The 21,264-nt window shown below is 38.0% G+C and overlaps 1 protein-coding gene across 3 annotated transcripts in view; it reads left to right on the plus strand.

Moving 5' to 3' along the window:
- The window catches only part of gas7 (growth arrest specific 7), a 50,588-nt gene that overhangs the window by 24,991 nt on the left and 4,333 nt on the right, over nucleotides 1-21,264 (plus strand). For all 3 annotated transcript variants that reach the window (XM_015385927.1, XM_015385925.1, XM_015385928.1), the window contains 7 exons: nucleotides 4,240-4,329; nucleotides 8,058-8,173; nucleotides 10,905-10,979; nucleotides 12,289-12,367; nucleotides 16,203-16,334; nucleotides 17,567-17,690; nucleotides 19,690-19,769. In XM_015385927.1, coding sequence (XP_015241413.1) covers nucleotides 4,240-4,329; nucleotides 8,058-8,173; nucleotides 10,905-10,979; nucleotides 12,289-12,367; nucleotides 16,203-16,334; nucleotides 17,567-17,690; nucleotides 19,690-19,769 — 696 coding nt within the window. The remainder of the gene's footprint in view (nucleotides 1-4,239; nucleotides 4,330-8,057; nucleotides 8,174-10,904; nucleotides 10,980-12,288; nucleotides 12,368-16,202; nucleotides 16,335-17,566; nucleotides 17,691-19,689; nucleotides 19,770-21,264) is intronic.

The raw sequence follows: 21,264 nt of genomic DNA on the forward strand, positions 1-21,264 counted from the left end.
TCTGCTTTCATCCTCATCTAAATTGTATCAGCATCATGTTTGAAAAACTGTCCATACCATTTGTGTGATGTTCTGTCCACGTCAGACAACCCATTGTTAACCCATTTGTTTTCAGGCAATAGCTTTTTAAAGGTAAATAAATTTTTTTACCCTTTTAAATATTTCAGGAAAAAAATAATTGCTCCAACATAGTAACTTTTTTTGCAGAATCGCAAACTTAACCCCATAAGCAATTTTTTTTTTTTTTTTGCTGTGTGTGTTTGGCTTACTCGCTTCTTGTATCACAGCTTTTTTTTACTTTTGCTTCTACCTGGAGCCTGCTTAGTTGTGTAACATATTAAAGTGGCCCAAAATTAATCATGCAAACAACATACTTTCACATGTGGTGCTACATAAATCTGTACCTTGCCATCCAAATAAATATGGTCCTGTGTGAAAATGATTTTTTGTTAAATCAACTACGATTAATCTTTAATCATACAACATACATAAAACAAAGTCACCAACAGTTTTTCTGGAAAGGTTACAAAACCACTTTTAAGGCTTTAGGACTGCAGATGGGAAACCATCAGACCCAGATAAAGAAAAAAGGGAACAGTGGAGATCCTTCCCAAGATTTGTCAAAGATGTCAATGGCAACTCATCCAAATCTAAAGGTCTACAGTCATAAGCTAACATTGAACGTCAAAAATAGGCAGTAAAAACCTAAGCTGGGTTAAAATGGCCTCCATGGGAGAGAGCCTGACAGTTTTCATAGGGGTGGCCAGGGAGGGACCAACGTGCACTAATAATCCGCCATAAACATTTAGGCACCAGATCCATTTCAGGGTCAATCAACAATTAACCAACAGTAAAGATATATCAGCAACACATTAACAAATAAATCACTGAAGACTGGCCAGATTTTCCTTATGTACTTATCAGGAAATATCCACAGAAATATATATGTTCATACAGCCTAATTTAAACATGGTGTACAAGTTTTTTTGCTTCTGATGCATAGCCTCTGCAACCGTCAAATCTGTCTCTGCATTGTTGCGCACCTCAAAAAAATCCTGACTACGCGTTTTACTGTTGCGAATCCACGAAGACCTCAAGCGGAATTGTGCAGACAAAAAGCAGCCGTGATTGGTCCTTGGTATGCCTTTCCGGCTGTCTGTGTGGCCGTCCTTCTCGATTCGGTGCCGGGGCACGCCATTTTTATAAACAGGAACAACTACATTGGACAATTACGATGAAAGGTTAATCAAGGAGGTTCACTTCATTAAGAGATCCTGTTTCTCTTCGTTGTCTAGCAACTCTAGATCCATCTCCGTGACCGTGATATCTTGCAGAAGAGCCATTGTTGTTTTGGAAGATAGACACTCCCACCGGCGAAGTTCTCGTGACCATCTGCCGAAGTTCTCGACAGTTCTCGAATAGATTCCCCCTTGCACTTTGGCGGGAAACTGCATTGCGTCCCTAGAAATTCCAGACCAACAGTGCAGAAGCATACCAGCAAAACTGGTTCACGACCAGACCCAAATTACATTTGATGTGTGCGGTTGCAGAAGCATAATCTGCCCTTTAGTCATGCATTGGGACTGTGTGAGGAATCCGGATTATCCAGAGAAAACCCACACAAGCACAAGGAGAACATGCAAACTCCACGCAGAAAGAGCCCGGTCTGGGGATCAAACCCAAAACCCTGTTGCAGCAAAGCAACAGCACTACCCACTGCTCTACCCTGCAATACTTCAAAAGATTGTACTCTTTTAAAGTATTAATATATAAAAACATTTGAATTGAAAAAGCTTTGTGAAGGGGAAGCCAAACGTCTTCAAACCTTTGAAACCAAGTCCAGTGGATTGTTTTAACTTTTATGGAATAAAAACATGGGATGTAAGTAATGGATTCGTCTAAAGTCGATTGATCTTCTCCATCGACTAACAATTAATTAATTAGCAGGCCTTTTCTTAAAGACTCGAGTTTCTTCTTGTATCAAGATCATTGTTCCATAACATGATGGGCTTAAGGGTTTTTAGAACATGCTGAATTTAGCAAAGTAAATAATTTAATAAAATTTTATTTGTGTGGCTGGGGAAAGGTAACCTGACTCCGCCAGATGGATTTGCTCCGCATATCCATCTGGAAACCTTCAGTTGAAGTTATTTTGGGAAGGGGCGAAAATACTGGTTAGCTGATTGGCCTATGTTGGTGATAGACGGGCCAAATAAACCAATCAGATCAACGAAGCATATGACGTACTAACAGAGCGACGACGAAGAGGAGCCAATTGATAGATCAAACTCTTGCCGAAACCAGTTGGGAGAAGAGCAAAAACATCTTTTCCTCTGAGAAAAGCCTCCAGAGCAGTGTTTTGCTCTTCTTTCAATGAAGAAATACTCTGTAATTCCGATAAAACTTGCTCAATAGCCACGCTAACGCTAGTTTCATCGGCTGAAGCCTCCATGTTCTTTAGACTGAACGGTCGCGCTTCTCGTTGCGTCACACCTCAACCCGCCTCAAAGCCAACACTGATTGATTTTCTTCAACAGAGGGTTTCCAGACTGATTAGCGAGTGAAGTCTTGAAAGCTTGCGAGATCAGGATGGTCTCACGAGGCTAGGGGAAAGGGACGTTTAGGCCTCCTTACTGAAACTGCTACCCCAGTGACCCGACCTCGATAAGCTGAATGGATGGATGGATGGATGGATGGATGGATGGATGGATGGATGGATGGAATATGTTATGTTATGACTAAAAGAAACAAAGTAATTTTTTCTAATATATACTAACAATTAAAATTTCGAATTAGTTAAAAATTCAAACTTCTTTTTCTGGAGGTTGACTCGGAACCAACCAATCACCTGGTAGGGGTGGCCAGAGAGGAGGACAATAATCGGCAAGCGGTGGCCATGACCACCACTGGCCCCCCTTTCAGCTCTGCCCCTGGTTCCAAGACCAGAACAAATGCTTCTCACATTAGCAAAATCCTGTTGATGATATGAAAGTGGACCTCCTGTTGCTTGGTGTAAAACTAATAAAACGTTCATAAAAAAAACAAAACAGTTTTTTTGATATTTGACCATTGTGGTGGTGGAGGTATGATGGTATGGGGCTGCCTCAGGATATGGTCAATTTCTTTTAATTAATAGAACCATATTCTCCTCTCTTCCATAAAGCTCAGTGGCACTAGTGTTACGCAGCTGGACAGTGATCCAATGCCCAGCAGAACGTTCACCTCAGAACGGCTAAAAATAAACATGTTTTGGAGTTAAGTCTGCAGTTAAATCTGATTAAGCGGCTGTGAAATTACTATTTTTAGATTAAACTCCACTTTGAATCACATCAATTCTAAAATAGTCTTCACAGCACGCTGGCTCTTAAGAGGGATGCATGTGTACTTCTTTTTCGACTGGTATGCATCAGTCAATAAATGTTTAGCTGAAATCTACAACACTCAAAGGGAAGATTTCTGCAAGCCTGAGAAGAAATGTAGATGAAACACAGTAGAGGCAAAGCGATCTCTTTGATTTTTGTTTTTGCTGCTTTGATGCCCTCACTATGAGTTCTTTGAAATTAGAACCAGCTCTTCACATATCATTTTTCCCAACATTCCTCCTCGCCAGCATTTCTGTAAACATTTGAAGCACACAATGCGCTGTTGTTCAAAACGCTTGAAAAGCTGTGCCAGTAAACGCTGTTGTTTATGTTGTTTCTGTATCTGAAATATGAGAGAAAAAGACGAAAGCAGCTCAGCTTAGTCAGATGTTTGTCGCCATTGCACCGTGACAGCAGCGCAGCGCCGAACGCAGGCTGTAAACACGATGAATCAGGGTGTTTCAGTGCGTTCGTGGTTGAAGCATCCTGCCTGCGTGCCCCGTGCCGTCCAAGGCTGAGGCTGACATGGCACACATGGCAGGAAGGAGGGTTCACAGATGGCCAACATTACATAATTGCAGCCGCGGGAGTAATTGAAGACGCTGCAGAGTGAGGAGGCTGGATTCAGGCTGAGAATGTTTATCAGCAGAAACACTGTGGCTCAAGTGTTTAATAGAGGGGATAAAGGTGCCTCTCTGTCCCCTCTGAGGCCCGTCAGGTCATCGCTTTCATGTACTCACATCTGAGCTTTTTGCGCTCATCTGCATGATCCTAATAAAGTTCAGCCCACTGGCCCCATTTTCACATTTTGCTTTGTGTTCCCATTCAAATGTCTCTGAGCCTTCAGACTTCATTTGTTATTGTCCTCTTATTGCAGGTAAACTGTGTGACTTTCCCGCTGCCTGGAGAAGGTCCAGAGCAGCAGCTACTCAAGCCCAACGAATGGAGCTACTGCGATTATTTCTGGGTGAGTTTTCTGGAGCGCAGGGATGTCAGCTCTGGCATAACGAGGGCTTTCCTAATATAGAATCCTGGGAATAAGTGAACTGAAAAGTTTCTAATCTGCAGCAGCTGTTTCTGTTCATTTCTGTCTCATTTAGTATTTTACCCAATTAACATTAGCTCTGTGACCTCCTGTGTAAACATCCCAGCCGCAGAGAAACTGATAAAATCTGACTAACTTCTGCAGTTAAACCTGGAAGGAAATAAGTAATTAGAAGGAAGAAATCAGGTGTTCCGGTTAAATCAATATCACACATGATGTGAAGAAACGTTTTTCTGGCACAGCTTGTTAATTCAAACATATCGGAGCTTTAAGTGGAAGAAAGATAAAAGTCAATTTCAAATGGTCAATTTCAAGTCTTGCTTGTTCCAACATAATTTTTGTATTTCTGGTTTGAAACCTTTATTTTTTACATAGAATATAAAAACAAGCAACCAAATCAACTGAAACAATTAGTTGCCAGTAAATAATTACTTCAAGTCAAAGATAAAAGTATCGAATCACCAGTTCTTGATCCGAATTCCTAAAAATGAAAGCTCCTGGCTTTTGTTTCTAGTTCTAGTCCCTTTACCTTCCATGGGGTCAACAGTATAAACTCTATCCAGGGTAGGAAAGGCGCTCCAGGCTGCTGTTTTGAGTCCAGATAGCCTTCAGCCTTATTGTGCATTGGACATGAGTGACACAGTTCAAATTTGGACTACAGAAAACCAAAGTTAGATAAATCTAACAAACAGCTGAAGCTCTCCTTTGGCAAATAATGTACCTTTTGCAAAGGATTTTGGGCAATTATATTGCTTCTAGTAGCACCTAAGGACGTCAGGAAGTCCTTATGCTAACTGCATCAATGCTAGGAAGCATACTGCTTCCTGGTCCTAGGTCCTAACTGCTGGTACTTATTATGGCGATTTGAGGTTTGCAGGTCGAGCTCACACGTCGTCCCTTATGGCAATGGCACCTCTTTAGATTACTATTTTAAAATTGGTGTTGCCAGCACTGCAACAAAATAAGCAACAATGCTGTTACATTCATGGGGTATTTTCTATTTATGTAGTGAACCAAATGGCTGTAGATTTTCTTTGAGAATCTTGAAGAGAATTTTGAAATGTAGAGGCAATCATGTTTGATGCTTGTTAAAAAACAAGAAGTAGGAAAACATCTGTGCTGGTTATTGCTTTATTTATAATAATCAATGGTTCAGCTTTTTCGGTATCTTAAACCAGGGGTCACCAACCCTTTTAAGGCTTACGGCCACTTCAAGGGTATTTAGTCATAGGAAGGGCTACCCCTACTGATCCAAGGATCAGCTTTTATCCAAACTTTCTACATTATAAACATATTTTTATGGCTTTTTTTATTTCTTGTTTTATTTTAGGCAATGAAAACTTCTTAGCAAAGCTCTCAATTTACCGGTCGATCTACGTTCCTGCCCTCATCTCAGTCATAACTGAAGGACTCTGAGGACACCCCATATGGTCCTTGAGGGCCCCTTGGTGCTAACTGTGTTAAACTATTGACCCTGTCTCATTGGTCAACAAATAAAGTTGGACCAAAGTGAAATTTTGGATCATACAAAAGCATAACATATTTTTTCTTAGAATATATATACTTTTCAAGTGGTAAATGTGAATTCTTGGTTTAGAATATCACATAGTTTTTACTTTAATTAAATGAACAAACATAAATTTAAATCAGATTAGAGTTAGAGCCTAATTTAAAATGATTCCTTTTGCTCTGAGAAAATAGAGCAATTTTAAGTTGGTTCAGTGTACAGGCTTAAATTCAATACATATGTTTGTTAATTATCATTTGCATTTAATAAATGTCCTTTTCTAATTTATAGGTTTTCTAAAATATTACTTTCAATATCACAATGAGATGTCCAATAAAAAAAAGTAAAAATCAACAGAATTGACTGAAAATTCTAACTTTTGAATGGTCTAGAATACTTTTAGAGTTAAATCTGGGAGAACATTTGTGTGGGAAATGGCTTGGCCGGTCAGGATGTAGAACACTGTCATAGAGTTTTTTATAGAAATTTGCGAGAGAGAGAGAGAGAAAAAAAAAACACAATCCAGAAATCAAACTGAAAAAGTTCTTAACCATTCAATTTTCTTAAGGTATTTCTGCTGTTTTATCAGATTTTTTTTCTTCAAATTTCTCTGAGCTTTTCTAATTGCATTCATTGATCACATTCTCCTTACTGCAAGCTGAGTACAAATGCTTACTTTTGAACGCACAGACTGACAAATAAAAATGCCCTCAGTAATGTCCAGGCAGACCAATAAATATTTGCTTTCGCTCCTCGTTCGAGAACCAAAGGAAATATGATCCCTCAAATACAATTTGAAAAATACACATTACATAAAACTCAATCTGAAAATGACAAATCTGAAATTTTAAAAGAATAAAATCTGACAAGAATTTAAAACATTTTTTGAAAATGTAAAATCTAAGAAAACTGCCAATTTTCACTTCTATCTTGATTTTTTCCCCCTAATTTCTATATAGAAAGTAGTTATTTTCTCACAAATAATGGAACCAATAAACTAATACACTTCTTCCATCAAACAGGACTGTTTGCACATTAGTGTCACCATTTCTTTCTGCATTTTAATATTTTACCTAACGTATTATTCTGTGCTTTAGTTTAAGTGCACAATATAAATATCAGATTAAATCTGGAGAAATCTTAAACTCCTTTTCAAGATAAAATTTTTTTCATTAAAAAATTGTCATATTTGACAATATAGAGAGGTGTGTGATCTAAGACAGATAGAAAACATTCTAAAAGTGATCATAATAGCAGCTAAGGAGGATTTATTGAGTTATGATTTCATTGCTTTAACAGGAGTCTCGCTGTGTAGAAATACTAACATGCCATCCATGTTTTTCAGCAGTAACAAGTCGTTATGTCATCATGTTTCATCTTAAGAGACGTTTAAGAGAACAGCCAATAATCCAACACTTGTAGATTCATTTTCTCCAGATCAGCTAATCCATAACATGACTCACTGCAGCACTACTTGAAAACAATTACAAGATCAATTTGCTGCAGATTCAAACCTTTTTTTCTTATTCAAAAGACAAATTTAATCCTGAAAATCCAATTTTACAACCATCCTTGCTTTATTTGAATCATTAACAAAAATCAATGCCACTACTGTAAATGTGCTGTCTGATGTGGATCAAAGTGCTTCCAATTGGATTGTGCCTGTTGAGAACACAGGAAAATGTGCATTTACCTCACATAAACATAGTTAGCATCTGATTTAACCTCTTATGTTTTCATTCAAAACCCGTTTTGTATTGAAAACCTGGACGGATGCAGTTTCTGACTGAAATGAGGTCTTTCCTGAAGTGATGTTGCCGTTCCATTGCTTCCTGTTGGTTCGCTGACCTGCTGCTTAGAGCTGCTGTGGAACAGTCTGACACTTCTGTCCCACGCTCCCGTCACAAAACGCACCACAAAACTGCCACTCATGATCCAAACAGGGTTGACACTCGTGCTCTGAAAAACGCCCATCCTCCTAACAGTGACTGACGTGTGAACACCAACGCGTGGCCTCCTTGACAGGATGAATCATACATTCTCCTCATTTCTGACTCACCACGCTCTCAAACGCTCTACGACCGCTCCATGGCCACGATCAATGGCAAGGTGTTTCTAAATTACATGTGCTCCTCTTCCTCAGGCCGACAAGAAGGACCCCCAGGGGACCACCCATGTGACGGGCTTCGAGGTTCTCCTGCAGAAACAGCTGAAGGGAAAACAGCTGCAGAAGGAGATGGCTGAGTTTATTCACGAGAGGTAAAAGCTCTTTGTTAGCTGATTTAATTCAACAAATCTGTCTTATCAGGCTCAGTGGGGCTCAGGAGGAAGAAATATTTCCATATCAGCGAAAGGGCTGTTTCTAAAGGGCATGGGGATGCGGCTTTTCTAGATATGAACTTTTCTATGCGTCCCTTACATCAGGCCCTAAAAGCCTCTTAACATTTTAATATATAACTGACCTCTATGTATTTTATTTAAATCTAGAGGTAGCTATTTTTAATGTATTTTGAATCTCAAAAGGTTGTCCTGCATTAAGATTCAATTTCCTGAGAAAACACTTCCAGGAACGACCTTTCGCTGTATCAGTAGCTGTAGGGTTTTTTTATGCTTTGCACATATAGACAGAATGTTTTTTTTTCATTTTTCTATACAGAAAAAAAAAACAAGCTTTGTGTGACTTGATGGGACGCTTCTGATTGATCCAGGTTAGGGTTCCCTTATTCAAATAGGGAGTAATCTCCATGTAATGCAAAAAGGGAAAAGCATTTTAAGGTTTAAAAGAATTTATTACAATTAAGTAACAGAACAATTGATAATGATACCTCAAGCTTTTTTCTCATTCATGAGCAGAAGGAAAGAGACCTCCTAACTGGGTTTTCACCCTCCTTACAGTAGTAGCCATTTCACTTTCCTTGGCTGGTCCCCTACAATTCCTTTGTACTAAATTTTTTTCTTAAACTATTCCTTCTGTCATGATTTATGGACACTAAAATCTAAAGAGAAGTGCCTTCTCCTAGTCAGACACAGTAATTCAGTAAAAGGGTGGAGTCAGAGTAAACAAATATGCAATCCCAGGAGAAGGAAGGGGTCACTGCAGTTGCTGGAAGTTCAAGGGGATTTTGCTGGGAGTTACAGGGAATAGGGCTGCCATTCAGTTGGCTTTTGACTGGGAATGGCCATTTTATATGGCTGTTACTGTATAGACGAAAGCCACACCTCATTAGGCTCCATCAATCTCACCCAAATTGAAGGATTTGCAGTTCCTGCCTTGATCCACAGACCACATTATGTCCATATAAGGTAACGGAAATACACAGAGGAGCATGCATCTAACGATACACGGCTCATATTCCTTATCTATATCTTATACTTCTTTGAATATTTGTTTTCATAATCTTTCCATAGATTTTCAGCTAGATGTCAGGTCTGGACTTTGACTAGGCCATTCTAAAACATGGCTTCAATCTGAGCTGTTAGGGTTAGTCTCTCTGGAGGATGAAGCTGTGCTCCATTCTCAAGGCTTCTGCTGTGTAGTAATCAGTGGATGTTGACCCTGAACTGGTCAGGTGCCCCAAAGGGCACATAGTTCCCCACCTGGTCAACCTGTAAAGGGCTTCTGGAACCACCCCTTGGCAGTTCTTATGCAAGTTTCAGCAGGAATCATACATACCTATATTACTAATTTTGTAGAAGTGATATTAATGAATCAGAGAAACAAAAATCAGCAACAATAAGTATGAAAACAACCAACCTGTTTATTGTTATCCAATACGCTACATCAACTTTGAATGGAAACAGAATTTTCCTATAAACTTTCTTTCAAATTCAGATTTTATTCTGATATCTGATTTTTCGGCTAATATCGGACAGATTTTTAATATCAATACTGGATCGGATCTTTTTTGCAGTCATGACATAACCTTGATCATTAGTGGTGTTTGAATGCAACGTTTTCAGATCTGATGTTGCAGCTTTGAGGATTGTCCAATATCGATATTGACTCAATACAATATCAGCATGAATTATACACTGTTTCGTCACCAATTTTTCCTGTGTGGTATATTAAAAAAAGGCTGGATTAAGTGCTAATATTCAAACACAGAATAATACTGAAAAAAGGTATGAGAACAGCTGACACATTTATTATTCATGAGGTAAATACATTTTAAGCTGAAACAGTGTTTTCTATTAGTGACATTTCCAAATGTTAAGGATGTTTTCTTAAAACTTAACCCTCCTTTAAACTTCTCCAATACTTTAGCTGTTTCCCATGGAAAATAACTGAAAACCATTTATTTTATCTAATAGTATCAGAGAAAATAGACATAAAAAGGCAACTAATACTTCATAAAACTTATGTTTTTAAATAATTGTACTTCCACTTTACATTTACCAACTATTTTGTGATTGTTTAGAGCCAGAAAACCAGTTAAACAGTGAAATAAGATGAATATATAAAACAAGTTTAATGTGTGTGAACTCTATTAAAGTTGCTGTAATTGCTGAAGTCCTTTCCACTGTAAAGGAAACTTTTTTTTTTTTTCACTTCCTACTAATTCTGTAAGGAAATGCATCCAGAATTGTATACATACTGAAAGCTGCTGATCTATTTTTATATTTTGTAAGAATTAAAGCACTTTTCTTTTCACGAGTGACCTTTACTGCTGCGTTTCTGCACGCTGCCTGTAACCTGTAACAGTCTGAACATTAAGCCAAAGAATGAGCATGGTGACCTTCTTTACATGGAGTAGTTATTCAGGTGTGGATGGTAAATGTGACGCTGCTGTAGGAAGTGGATGTAAAGGGCACAAACGTGTCTCCTCTGGCTGTATCCCCCTCAGGATGAACTTCTTAGAAACTGCAAAAGAGGCAAGAACAGCCGCTCTGAAAATGGCCTCCTCTGTTAAACTCATTAGCAGCCGGGTTATGTTAAAAAGTAGGTGTTGGTTTGCCATTAAGCTGACAGCTTCACATTTCTGTGTTTCAGGATAAAGATTGAGGAGGAATACGCCAAAAACCTCTCCAAGCTGTCCCTGAGCCCGCTGGCAGCACAGGAGGAAGGGTGAGTGCAGAAGACGGATCCAGAGAGCAAAGCGAAAGCTCCCGCTGCAGAACAGGGTGGCTAATTAGCAGAAAGCCTTCTAAAGAAAAGCCCATTTAAACAGACTTTTTCCAGACTTCAAAAACCGCTCCAACGATTAGATTGTTCTTCCCATAAAATCAAACTGTTTGCACAAACCTCAAAAGGGTTTTCACTTAATAGCAGAGGTTAAAAATAGAACAAGTTTCCATGAATTCAACCAGTTAGGAGCATTTAGTGAGGTAATTGTTGCTGAAAGATTTTTCTAATCTCTTGGAGCTTTTGTTTACATTTTTTGGTTTCAGTTGTCAGTTGTGGACTTGTTTTTTTCTGTATCATTATATTACTTATATTACGGTATTTGATTTTAATCTGCTAATTACTGTGGTTATGACTGCTTTATTTAAGCCACAGCTGATTTGATTCTAAACAAACTGGATCCTGATTGAACGTTTGGCCGTGCATGGTACAAATTCAAGGATAAGTATTCATAAATGACTTTAAAATCCAAAGAATCTTCCTGCCATTAGACTGATCAGTCGGATTGATGACATCACCCAGTTTTAAGCAAAAAACTGAAATCTCACTGCTGCATTTCAGGAGTTCTGCTTTTCTAACTTTTCTACCTTCAACTTTCATTGACTTTCATTGGCAATGAGGAATGCTCTGATCTTTATATTGGAGAAACCAAACGTCTCCACAGTTGCAAGGCCCAGCACAGAAGAACGACCTTATGGACAAAGGACTTTTTTCTGAGGACCAGAATATTCACATTTTGGACAAAGAAGACAGGTGGTTTGAGAGGGTATGAAGGAAGTCATCTATGTTAAGAAAGAAAAACCAACCTTAAACAGAGGGGGCGGACTCAGGTTTCAGCTTTCAAACACCTACAATATAGCATTTGAGTTCATCCCTTCCTGCTATCAATGCGACCTCAGCCACTGTACAGGAGAGCGGAGGACCTCGCCAACAATTCCCTTCAACAGTCCCCATTTCAGACACTTAGACGGGTATGGGACATTGCAGGTTAACAAAAGTAGCCAAAAGACCCACATTGGAAACGGGGTGGACCCCGTCGTACGTTTCAATTTTCATGTTTTCAAAACAAAAACAAGGCTTTGTTTGGCTCTTATAAAATCTTAAACTCAAAGCTATTACTGAAATTTTGAATTGATAAAACGTCTTGCATGGGATGCAAAATATCTTCAAACTTGGAATAAAAAGTCCAGTGGACTGTTTTTTAAATTTCTTTTTTTGTTACTTTTATTGACCTTAAGTTTTCTTTATCTAGGACTCTTGGAGAGGCCTGGACTCAGCTGAAGAAGAGCCTCCATGACGAAGCTGAAGTTCACCTCAAGTTCTCTAACAAGGTAATATTTGATTATTCTGGGTTGCTTCAGCTCAGCTGACTGGTTAAACAAGAAACTTAAAAACATCTTTTAACAGAGTCACTTAGATTCAGATTTTTTTCTAAAAGTTAGATGGAACAAAAAGAAGAAAAGATATTGTACCTTGAGTAAAACTCTGCAGATTTTTTTTTTTAATGTCCCAGCAGCAATCAATAACATGATCTAACTCCCTTTATTACAATAATTCCTGCTGTTGGTAAAACAAAATTTCTATAATTATCATCAGATTATAGACAAGATTTTTTCTTAATTAATTCAATTTGAAGCACAAACATAAGAAATGACATGACAAAACAAACATGTTTTTAATCTGAGCTAGAAGTTTCAGCTTTGTTTTCAGCGACTTTATTTCAGATTAGTGACATTAGTCACATAAAAACTAAATGCTGCTTCTTCATGTTTGGTTAGACTATCTCTAAGTCCTATTTTCTGAGATAGGGAGAGCCAGTTGAAAAATTGAGCTGATATTCTCCACTCTATTAGTTTTAGTGAGGACGCTGGCAGCAGCATTCTGATCAGCTGCAGCTGTCTGAGACATTTTTTAGGCAGTCTTTTGAAGACACCGCTGCAGAGATCAGTTCTACTAAAGCTAAAGACATTAATTCGTTTTTCTATTTCCAGAAAGATTATTCCTTAATCCTGATTAAAGGTGCATAAGTAATGGAGGGCCGACTTGTTCCTGTCTTACTGAGCATTCGAAGGTTCAGGTCTGAGTCCATCTCTACACCCAGATTTAAAACCTGATTGGTGTTTTCTAGCTGGATTAAAGCTGTGTGTCTTCATGTATGGTTATGGTAACTTAGACAATGTTTTAAAAAAATTTTTTGTTTGGTTGTTTATTTTTATAATCTGAGTTTAGGGAATCATATCAGTGTTAAACAGGAGGGGCTCTAAGATGGACCCTTGGGGAACACCACTCGTGATTTTTGTTGTCCCTGATGTAAAGTCACCTACTGATACAAAAACTTCCTGTCCTTTAATAGGATTTAAACCAGTCCAGTTTGACCAGTTATCCAGACACTCGAATAAAATCCCCCACAACACTATGGGTATTCCACAGTTTGCATTCAGGTGAGGGATAAATGTGGTAGCCTTGTTTCAGTCACCTGACCATCAGTGTGCAGCGGCATTTGGGGAAGGGGCCGCACTGTGCTGCTATCTCGCCTATGCAGCAGAAATCAGTTGATTAGAAATTTAAGGATGCGTTCGCTGTAGGCTGTACCTTTAGTACTTGTAACGCCTCTATAATTAATTGTGACCAATAAACGAAATTAATATTAAACCACAAGAATACTGATTGCTTAAAAAAATCCTAAACACTATTGGAGCTGCCTTTTTTTGTTTTGTTTTTGTCAGCCGAGAATAAAGAAAAAAGAAAAGTATTTATGGCGATTGTGTATCCGCCATCCAACCACGTCCTCAGGTGTATTCTAGCCCCCACAGGGGAAAATGAACCTGATTACAAGTGATGCAGAAAGCATGCACAAGCTTCAAAAGCAGAAACAGCCCCTCCTCCATCTAATTAATTAGCTGCTAGTTCTGACAGGCCTGTACCCAGGCAACGCAGACTCGCCCCTGCTCTACATAGGCTGGGTGCCATGTTAGTCGGGAACCAGAACCAGGACTCCTATCAAGCCTGCAGAAGCTGCAGCTCGTCTCGCTCAGACTTTTTAATAAGCCGCATTCAGAGCTCTGGCTGCAGCTTATGAAACTCATTCTGCACAACAATGCTGCAGGACATTTGAGGGTTTATTGCAGTCCCTATAGAAAATTATTTCTAAACAAAGGCTAGCAATGAATTTGTCTCCTCTAAACTGATGCTTCCTCTGTTTTTGTTTAATAAGAAACTGCTTAAAAGTAAAATGTTTCAGCTTCATTTGTAAATGTTTTTATTTCAGAAAGATAAACATGAGTCAAACAAAAAAACATGTCATTATTAAACAAAAAATTGCTGCACTTCATCAAACAGTGTCGTATTAAACTGTAGAAACCATGAATTTAAGAAATAATCAGAAATTATTGCATGCAACAAAATGATAATATAAAAACACAAACTATTTTAAAGTAGAGAAATATATCAGCCTCATCATTAATTCTTCACGCACGGTCATCTATTCTACAAACTACTACTCAAAGGTTAAAGAGGGAGTTTTATCGTTAAGAAATAGAAGGTTTCATGTCCTTAAATCCAAATACTGGTCAGATACTGGTCTTAATCTAAGAGATGACAGAGGAGAAAGTATAATATTCTTTTTTTAACAAAAGAATATCAGGCTGTTGGATTTATCAACAAATCATCAGAATCTCTCCTTGGTTCTCTTATTTTATTTTGACCATCAGGGAAATCTCAATGTAGCTTCATTCACCCTAAAGGTCCCTGAGACTATTGTATATATTGAGCTTTTGGTTTTAGGTCAGTTTGTACAATATGTCAAATTAACTACAAACAAACTCTTCCTTGATTAATCAATTCAGTTTATTAATTCAAAAAGAGTAAGCTCAGTCAGACCAGTCAGTCGTATTGGTTAAAGTTTTTCTATCAAAAGAGAATTGTCTGATTTCATCCAGTCATTGACTTTTTAACCAATCCATCAATCAAACTTCTTTATTGTCAACTACAATTTACATTGCAATCAAAATTTCAGTTTCAGTACAACCGTTCATCACAATACGTCACATACATTCGGGTGGGGGGGCCGAGAGGGGGGAACGGATTGACTGAGGCTGCGTGCTGCAGAATGCTGCCATTCAGCAGAACAGCGCATTCTTATGGTTTGCCAGGTTCCAACCGGTTACCTGGCTTCCAAGGTCCCAGGCGGTTACCTATAGCGCTGCCTTTATCTCTGTGGAAAGATAGGAGCCTCATTGGGGGGAAGAGAGGGGGGGAAAAAAGCATATTTCACACATTATTCTTGACAGAATACAGTTTGAGATGTCAAAAAACCTCTGCAGAAGAAAAGCACATGTATCACAAGACAGACAATTCAGCAGAGGGGTCACATCAGAGGCGTAGTCACATGAAGTCAATCTGACATATTGAGACATTTATTGTGTGTGTATGATGAGTGCGTTCAATTTGTCCATGAACACTGACCACAGCTAATGTCCTTGATAAGATCAAAGTTTATCAACAGTCACTGGGCGCATCCACAGATGTTTCACGGGTAGGGTGGTGGGGGGGCAGTTCTTCTGTGTCCTTTCGTCATAACATCCAGGGGAGAACAGATAAAGGGGGTAGGTCAAATCGAGAATAACACTTATTGTTTTGAGAGCAGGCTGCACAGGAATTTCCTTCAGCCTTGAATCTTTTTCTTGCTTGCTCTTTCATGGCGAAATCCAATATTCCAAATGTGTTGGGCTTTTCTGCCTTAAAGCGAGCATGCTCATCCAGATCTTATCCCATCTCACCTTTGAGTTCAACCACAGCAGCCAGCCTGCGTTCAATCGTACCCAGCATACGGCTCAGCTCTCGATCCTGCTCGTTCACCGCCATATTGAGGGCGTCAACCGCTGCCGGCAGCCTGATCAATGCATAAGGGTTGTGTTCCTCCATAGGGTTAAGTTTTCTTGACTATTTTTGCTCAGTTGGTTTTGCCATTTCTTGTATTGTACATGAAAATACACTTATTAAAATATGAGTAATCAAACTAAAATATACTTTAATATTTGTGCTGAACAGGAGGACATTTTATTTCAACACAATGTCTTTTTACTTCAAATGGAATATTGGGTCTGAATGGGTTAGACGGTTCTAACTGATGAGTAGTATTAAGAGCTGGATGATTTGTTTCTGCAGCTGCACACAGAGGTAGAAAAACCTTTGCTGACATTCAGATGCGATAACTTCAAGAAGGATCTGAAAAAGTACGACCACCATATCGCTGATCTCAGGAAGCAGCTAGCAAGTCGCTTCGCAGGCGTGGAAAAGGTAAAGATGCATCAAAAACTAAAAAAAAAAACACTCACAGAAGGCAGTGTTTGTTTACATCAGAGAGATGACATAACTGTGACAGCTTCTGTAACTCCCACAGTCAAGGCGCAGTTTTTGTGTTTCTTCCTCCCACCTGCTCAAACAGCTCATGAATGGAAGCTGCTTTTGTTTTTCACTTTTTATTTTCATGGCATCTTGTGGTGGGTGGCAGCCATATGTGGGTCCTGTTGTTTCCACCAGCAGGAGGAGAAAAAGAACTAGTGCATCTAGAGAGTTCATGTGGGGCAGCAGACTGAGTATTTACTGTATCCCCCCCAAACATTAGCAGGACCAAACCCTGCTTGTTGTCAGTCAGATTTTTTCTAGTTATAATTTCCACGTTGTCCTCTAGGATGTTTCTGTTAATACCAAGATTAGTGGTTTAGGTATTGCACAAGTAAAAAGAAAAAACACCTCAGACATATGGAGTGAATTTTGTTCTATTATTGTTGGAAGCAAAGAACACATTTTTCTTAAAATGGAGATATGGAAAAGAAATGCTATGCAGAAATTAAACACTTTAGAATTGAAGAGTAACTTTATTGTTTTTTTTTTTTTTTAGATTGTGTTTTTCTCTATTGGTCTGCATGGATGTTAGCTACATTCTCATAGGCTGATGCGTTTTTACACCAAGCATAGGTATTTGTCTTGCATTGAAGAGAACATGATGCAATTTGAAAAGACTTCAGTTCGTAGAATTTAATCAGAAAAAGAGAGGTTTCAAAAAATAAAATTTTCAACAACAAAATCTGTATTAAAGAAGTTTAAAAAAATAAAATTTGAAAAACATAAAATCTAGATAAAACTGAAAAAAATTGTATTTATTTATCTCAGTAAACAACAAAACCTTTTGTTAGTTAAGAAGTTTCATATCTGTTTCATATTCTATCTTAAAAATTTTCTACATCTACATAATGTGTCCTTTTTCTTGCAAAAAGTGTTAAAAAAAAAGTTACCCAAAACAATCTGGAAATGTCTGAACACCAAACTCTCCACCTGAACCCAAAGTAAACTGTAACCCAGTGTTTATTATGACAGGCCTTTTTAATTCACTGTGGATAAGCTGCATAAAGGGGCTGCATTCATTCTTTCAAAGAAACACAACTACAGTAAGGTTAAGGATGAGGATGAGGATGAAGATGAGGATGAGATGCTCTTATTGTATTATTCTGTGTGTGTGTGTGATGCAGGCTCGTAAAGCCCTCGCAGACCGGCAGAAGGATCTGGAGGTGAAGACACAGCAGCTGGAGATTAAACTCAGCAACAAGACAGAGGAGGACATAAAAAAGGCGCGACGGAAATCTACACAAGCAGGTCTGAGGTTTGAATAGGGAAGTTTGCTGCTACATAAACATACAGTGACTTTGGCTGCATCTTGCATCTTGGTTATATAGGTTATAATAGAAATAAATAAATTATGAACAAAGTCAGGTTTTCTGTGACAGAAATAAATCCCTTTGGATCCAAAATGACGTTTTTATGAGAAATGTCAGACTGTGTACTCTGAAAAAAGAAGATACTTTTATCAACTTAAAAAAATGCTGTAATTTATTACACTTCAATTCGTCATCCTTCAAATTAAATACAATACAAACCATACAAATTAAAACTACAGTATAACTTTGATCATAAACAGATTTTATCCATTATCCTAACTGCTTATTCCCTAATGGGGTCACAGGGAGGACTGGAGTCTATCCCAGAAGTCAAGAGGCGAGAGGCAGGGTACGCCCTGGATGGTCCGCCAGTCCATTGCAGGGCTGTTTTATACTTTGCTAAATCAGAATTTTTTCAATTTGGAAAAAGCTTTTTTTTATTTATGTTTTTTTTTTTTTTTTACAATTACATATATGTATAAACTTACCTTGGAATAAAAACAAAAATGTAAAATTTAATGGTCCAACTATATTTAATCACCACAGACAGGATTTATTATTCATTATAACTTACAGTCCGACTAGAATTATTATTTTTTAAATCATTAGTTTATCTTGAAATAAAATCTTCTCCATATAATATCTGAGACATTTCACTACATTCTACATATAACTACATTCCCTGCGCATCACAAACATTTCTGTTCTAAAACTGAGTAGACTGCATTCGTTGTCGCGGCAACCTTACTCATGGTACCACAGTGCTGGCCACACATATTTTAAATTACTCAGGTAATGAGGTCACATTCATGTGACTTACAGCATTTAAAATGATAAACCGGTAGTGAAAAAATTACCTTTGACGTTCCATAGATATTTACTTTGAATCTAATAGTTTCAGATTATTTATTAAATGATGAGAAATGTTTAATTCCAGGTAAAGTGAAATCCTTGCTTTATATTTAAGCTGACAAAATGACATTTCACCTCTTTCAGTGTAGTTTTGCTCTGCTGGAACAGATCTTCTCTCCGTGGTGCGATTAGTCACAGCCCAGAGCAATAATCGATGGCGTTCATGAAGCACAAATAATTAAACAAGGTCAACCTCAGGCGTAGGCTACCCGATATATATGAATTTAAATAAACTTCAGTGATTTTTCTTTTGTTTCTGTCTCTGTTCATCCAAGCAAATAAAATACTTAATTAATCATGATAATGAAGTAAAATTTTAGATTTAGGTTCTTTAAGTCTTTTTAATGTCGTTAACCCAACAGATCAGACTTCTTCATTCCATCTTTAGTTGTGATAGAATTAAAAATGAGATGTGAATGTATACTGAAAGATACAAAACAATCGTTTAGAATAGAAAAAAGTTCTTTAAAAGAATTTACTGAGAGATTTATTTTAATTGCACACATATTTGTTCAGTATTTTTGCCGTTTTAAATGGCTTATGGCTTAAAGTTGGCATGGCTTGTTTTTTCTCTTAATTTGAATTAATCTTCAGAACCTTATTTCAACTTGCAACATTAAAATTTTAATCAGAGCAATCCATTTATTTAAGGTTTTACTTGTAAAAGAAGATGCCGTCACTTACTATTAAAATATCAACAAACAGATTTGAATGACAATAATGAAATTGTCATAAAATCATAAAAAGGCATAAAAACAAGTTGTTCTGATGTTTTGATTAATTATTTTAATATAAGTTTGTATAAAAATTTGAATATCACTGTAAATCTATAATACATTTAATTGATTCGCTGTCAGACTCTCTGAAAGATGATTCTCTGGTTCCCCCTGGTGGACATTACAGGCTACATTAAAAACAGCCAAAATGCAACAAGAGAAAAGAGATTATTGTTTGAAGCGTATAGATATAAATAATTAAAATGATTATTAAAGCTGTATTTTTTTTTTATGTTGGATTGTTTGCAGGAGATGATCTGATGCGCTCTTTGGATCTCTACAATCAAACCCAGTCCAAGTGGTTTGAAGAAATGGTCACAACCAGCATGGTACTGTTGAAAGTCCAGGAGGCTTTCACATTAAGTCACACAGCTTCTAATTCAAACTATTTCTCATTTATAATAAGTTTTATTCAGTTCAATTCAACTTCACTTTGTTTATCACAAAAGGAGAAATAAATGTTGCTTTAAATTCTCCATATTATAGGGATTTCCTTAACAAGTTGTTGTAGATGCTTAGAGTCCGTATCTCCTGTAGTGGTCTGTCATTCAGCTGATCTGGAAAAGCCTCTGGCTGAAAACACTCTGGGCCGGATTTATCAAGATCCAATTTTGCGTGCAGTAATTAGCGCTTGCAAACTGGAATTTTGCGCGAGGGGCTGAACCATGGTTTGCGGGTGATTTAACAAGAGCGATTGCGTAACTAGTGGCAGGTGCAAAACTGTTGGAGACGCCCTATTTAAATGATGGTTTTGCGCGTTTTGTGGTTTGCGGCAAAGTAGTTTGTAGTTTGTGCAAACTAGTGCATTAAGAAATTTTCTCCCACCCCCTCCAAAAAAAGAAATATATATATATATATAAACTTTGGCAACCTTTATTCCCTAAGGTGGTATGTGGCTTCTACTTCACCGCAGTAAAAAAAAAAAAAAACCCAGGTGTTTTGTATTGGCCTGTAGAAAAATGCACATACCAAATGGCTCACAAGAAGTGACTGTTGATAAGATGACTGCGCGTATGCATCCCCGCAGCATTGGCATGTTGCTCCACAGGCGCAAGGCGGGAGGTCGGGGTTCTCTCCGGTAGGGCGTCAGGGCGACATGGCATTTAGAACGTCGGACAGCACTTTTGAAAAACGAGATTGGGAGATCCCAGCTCTCGCTGCAATCGTACGCTTGAATGACCCAGATGCAAAAAAGTGCAATGTTGCAAGGAGTTTAGTGATATCTGGTATTGCGTGGGTCCTCCTTGTGGCTGGCTCCAAATCCATTCGGAGTTCCCCCAACAGCTCCAAAATGACAATGCTGGATAAACGACATGTTTTGATGATCGTTTCCTCCTTCATTGCAAAAATATTCACACGGAGTGAAAAAATGCGTTCTCTGCGTCTCCTTGCTTCAAATCCATGTCTCTTTCTTGCAACAATAACCGCTGCTATGTGTGCGCAATTACGCATACAGACCATTTGCACCTTCTTTTGAAACGTGTTAAATATAGAGTCAGATACCGTTAGCAAAATTGCTTTCAGGTTTAATAAATCACTTTGCGAGTGCTAAATTAATATATTTACATGTTCTCCTCCCACAAGACGCACTTTTGCGTGTAAACGCCCAATATTGAATATTCATTGCAGAAAAAGTACTAAATGGATAAGAGGCGCTATTTAGCACGTTTTAAAGACCAAATCCTTTTAGCACGCTGTTGATAGATCAGTTTGTACATTTTTTAGCGTGCGCAGTGAAATAGCTCACGTTTTAATACACGCAAACCTTTGATAGATCCGGCCCTCTGTTGTTATATGATGATAAGTTAAACATTACATTTTCTG

Source organism: Cyprinodon variegatus, unplaced genomic scaffold, assembly GCF_000732505.1.
Source record: "Cyprinodon variegatus isolate N-32 unplaced genomic scaffold, C_variegatus-1.0 Scaffold351, whole genome shotgun sequence".
NCBI lineage: Eukaryota > Metazoa > Chordata > Actinopteri > Cyprinodontiformes > Cyprinodontidae > Cyprinodon > Cyprinodon variegatus.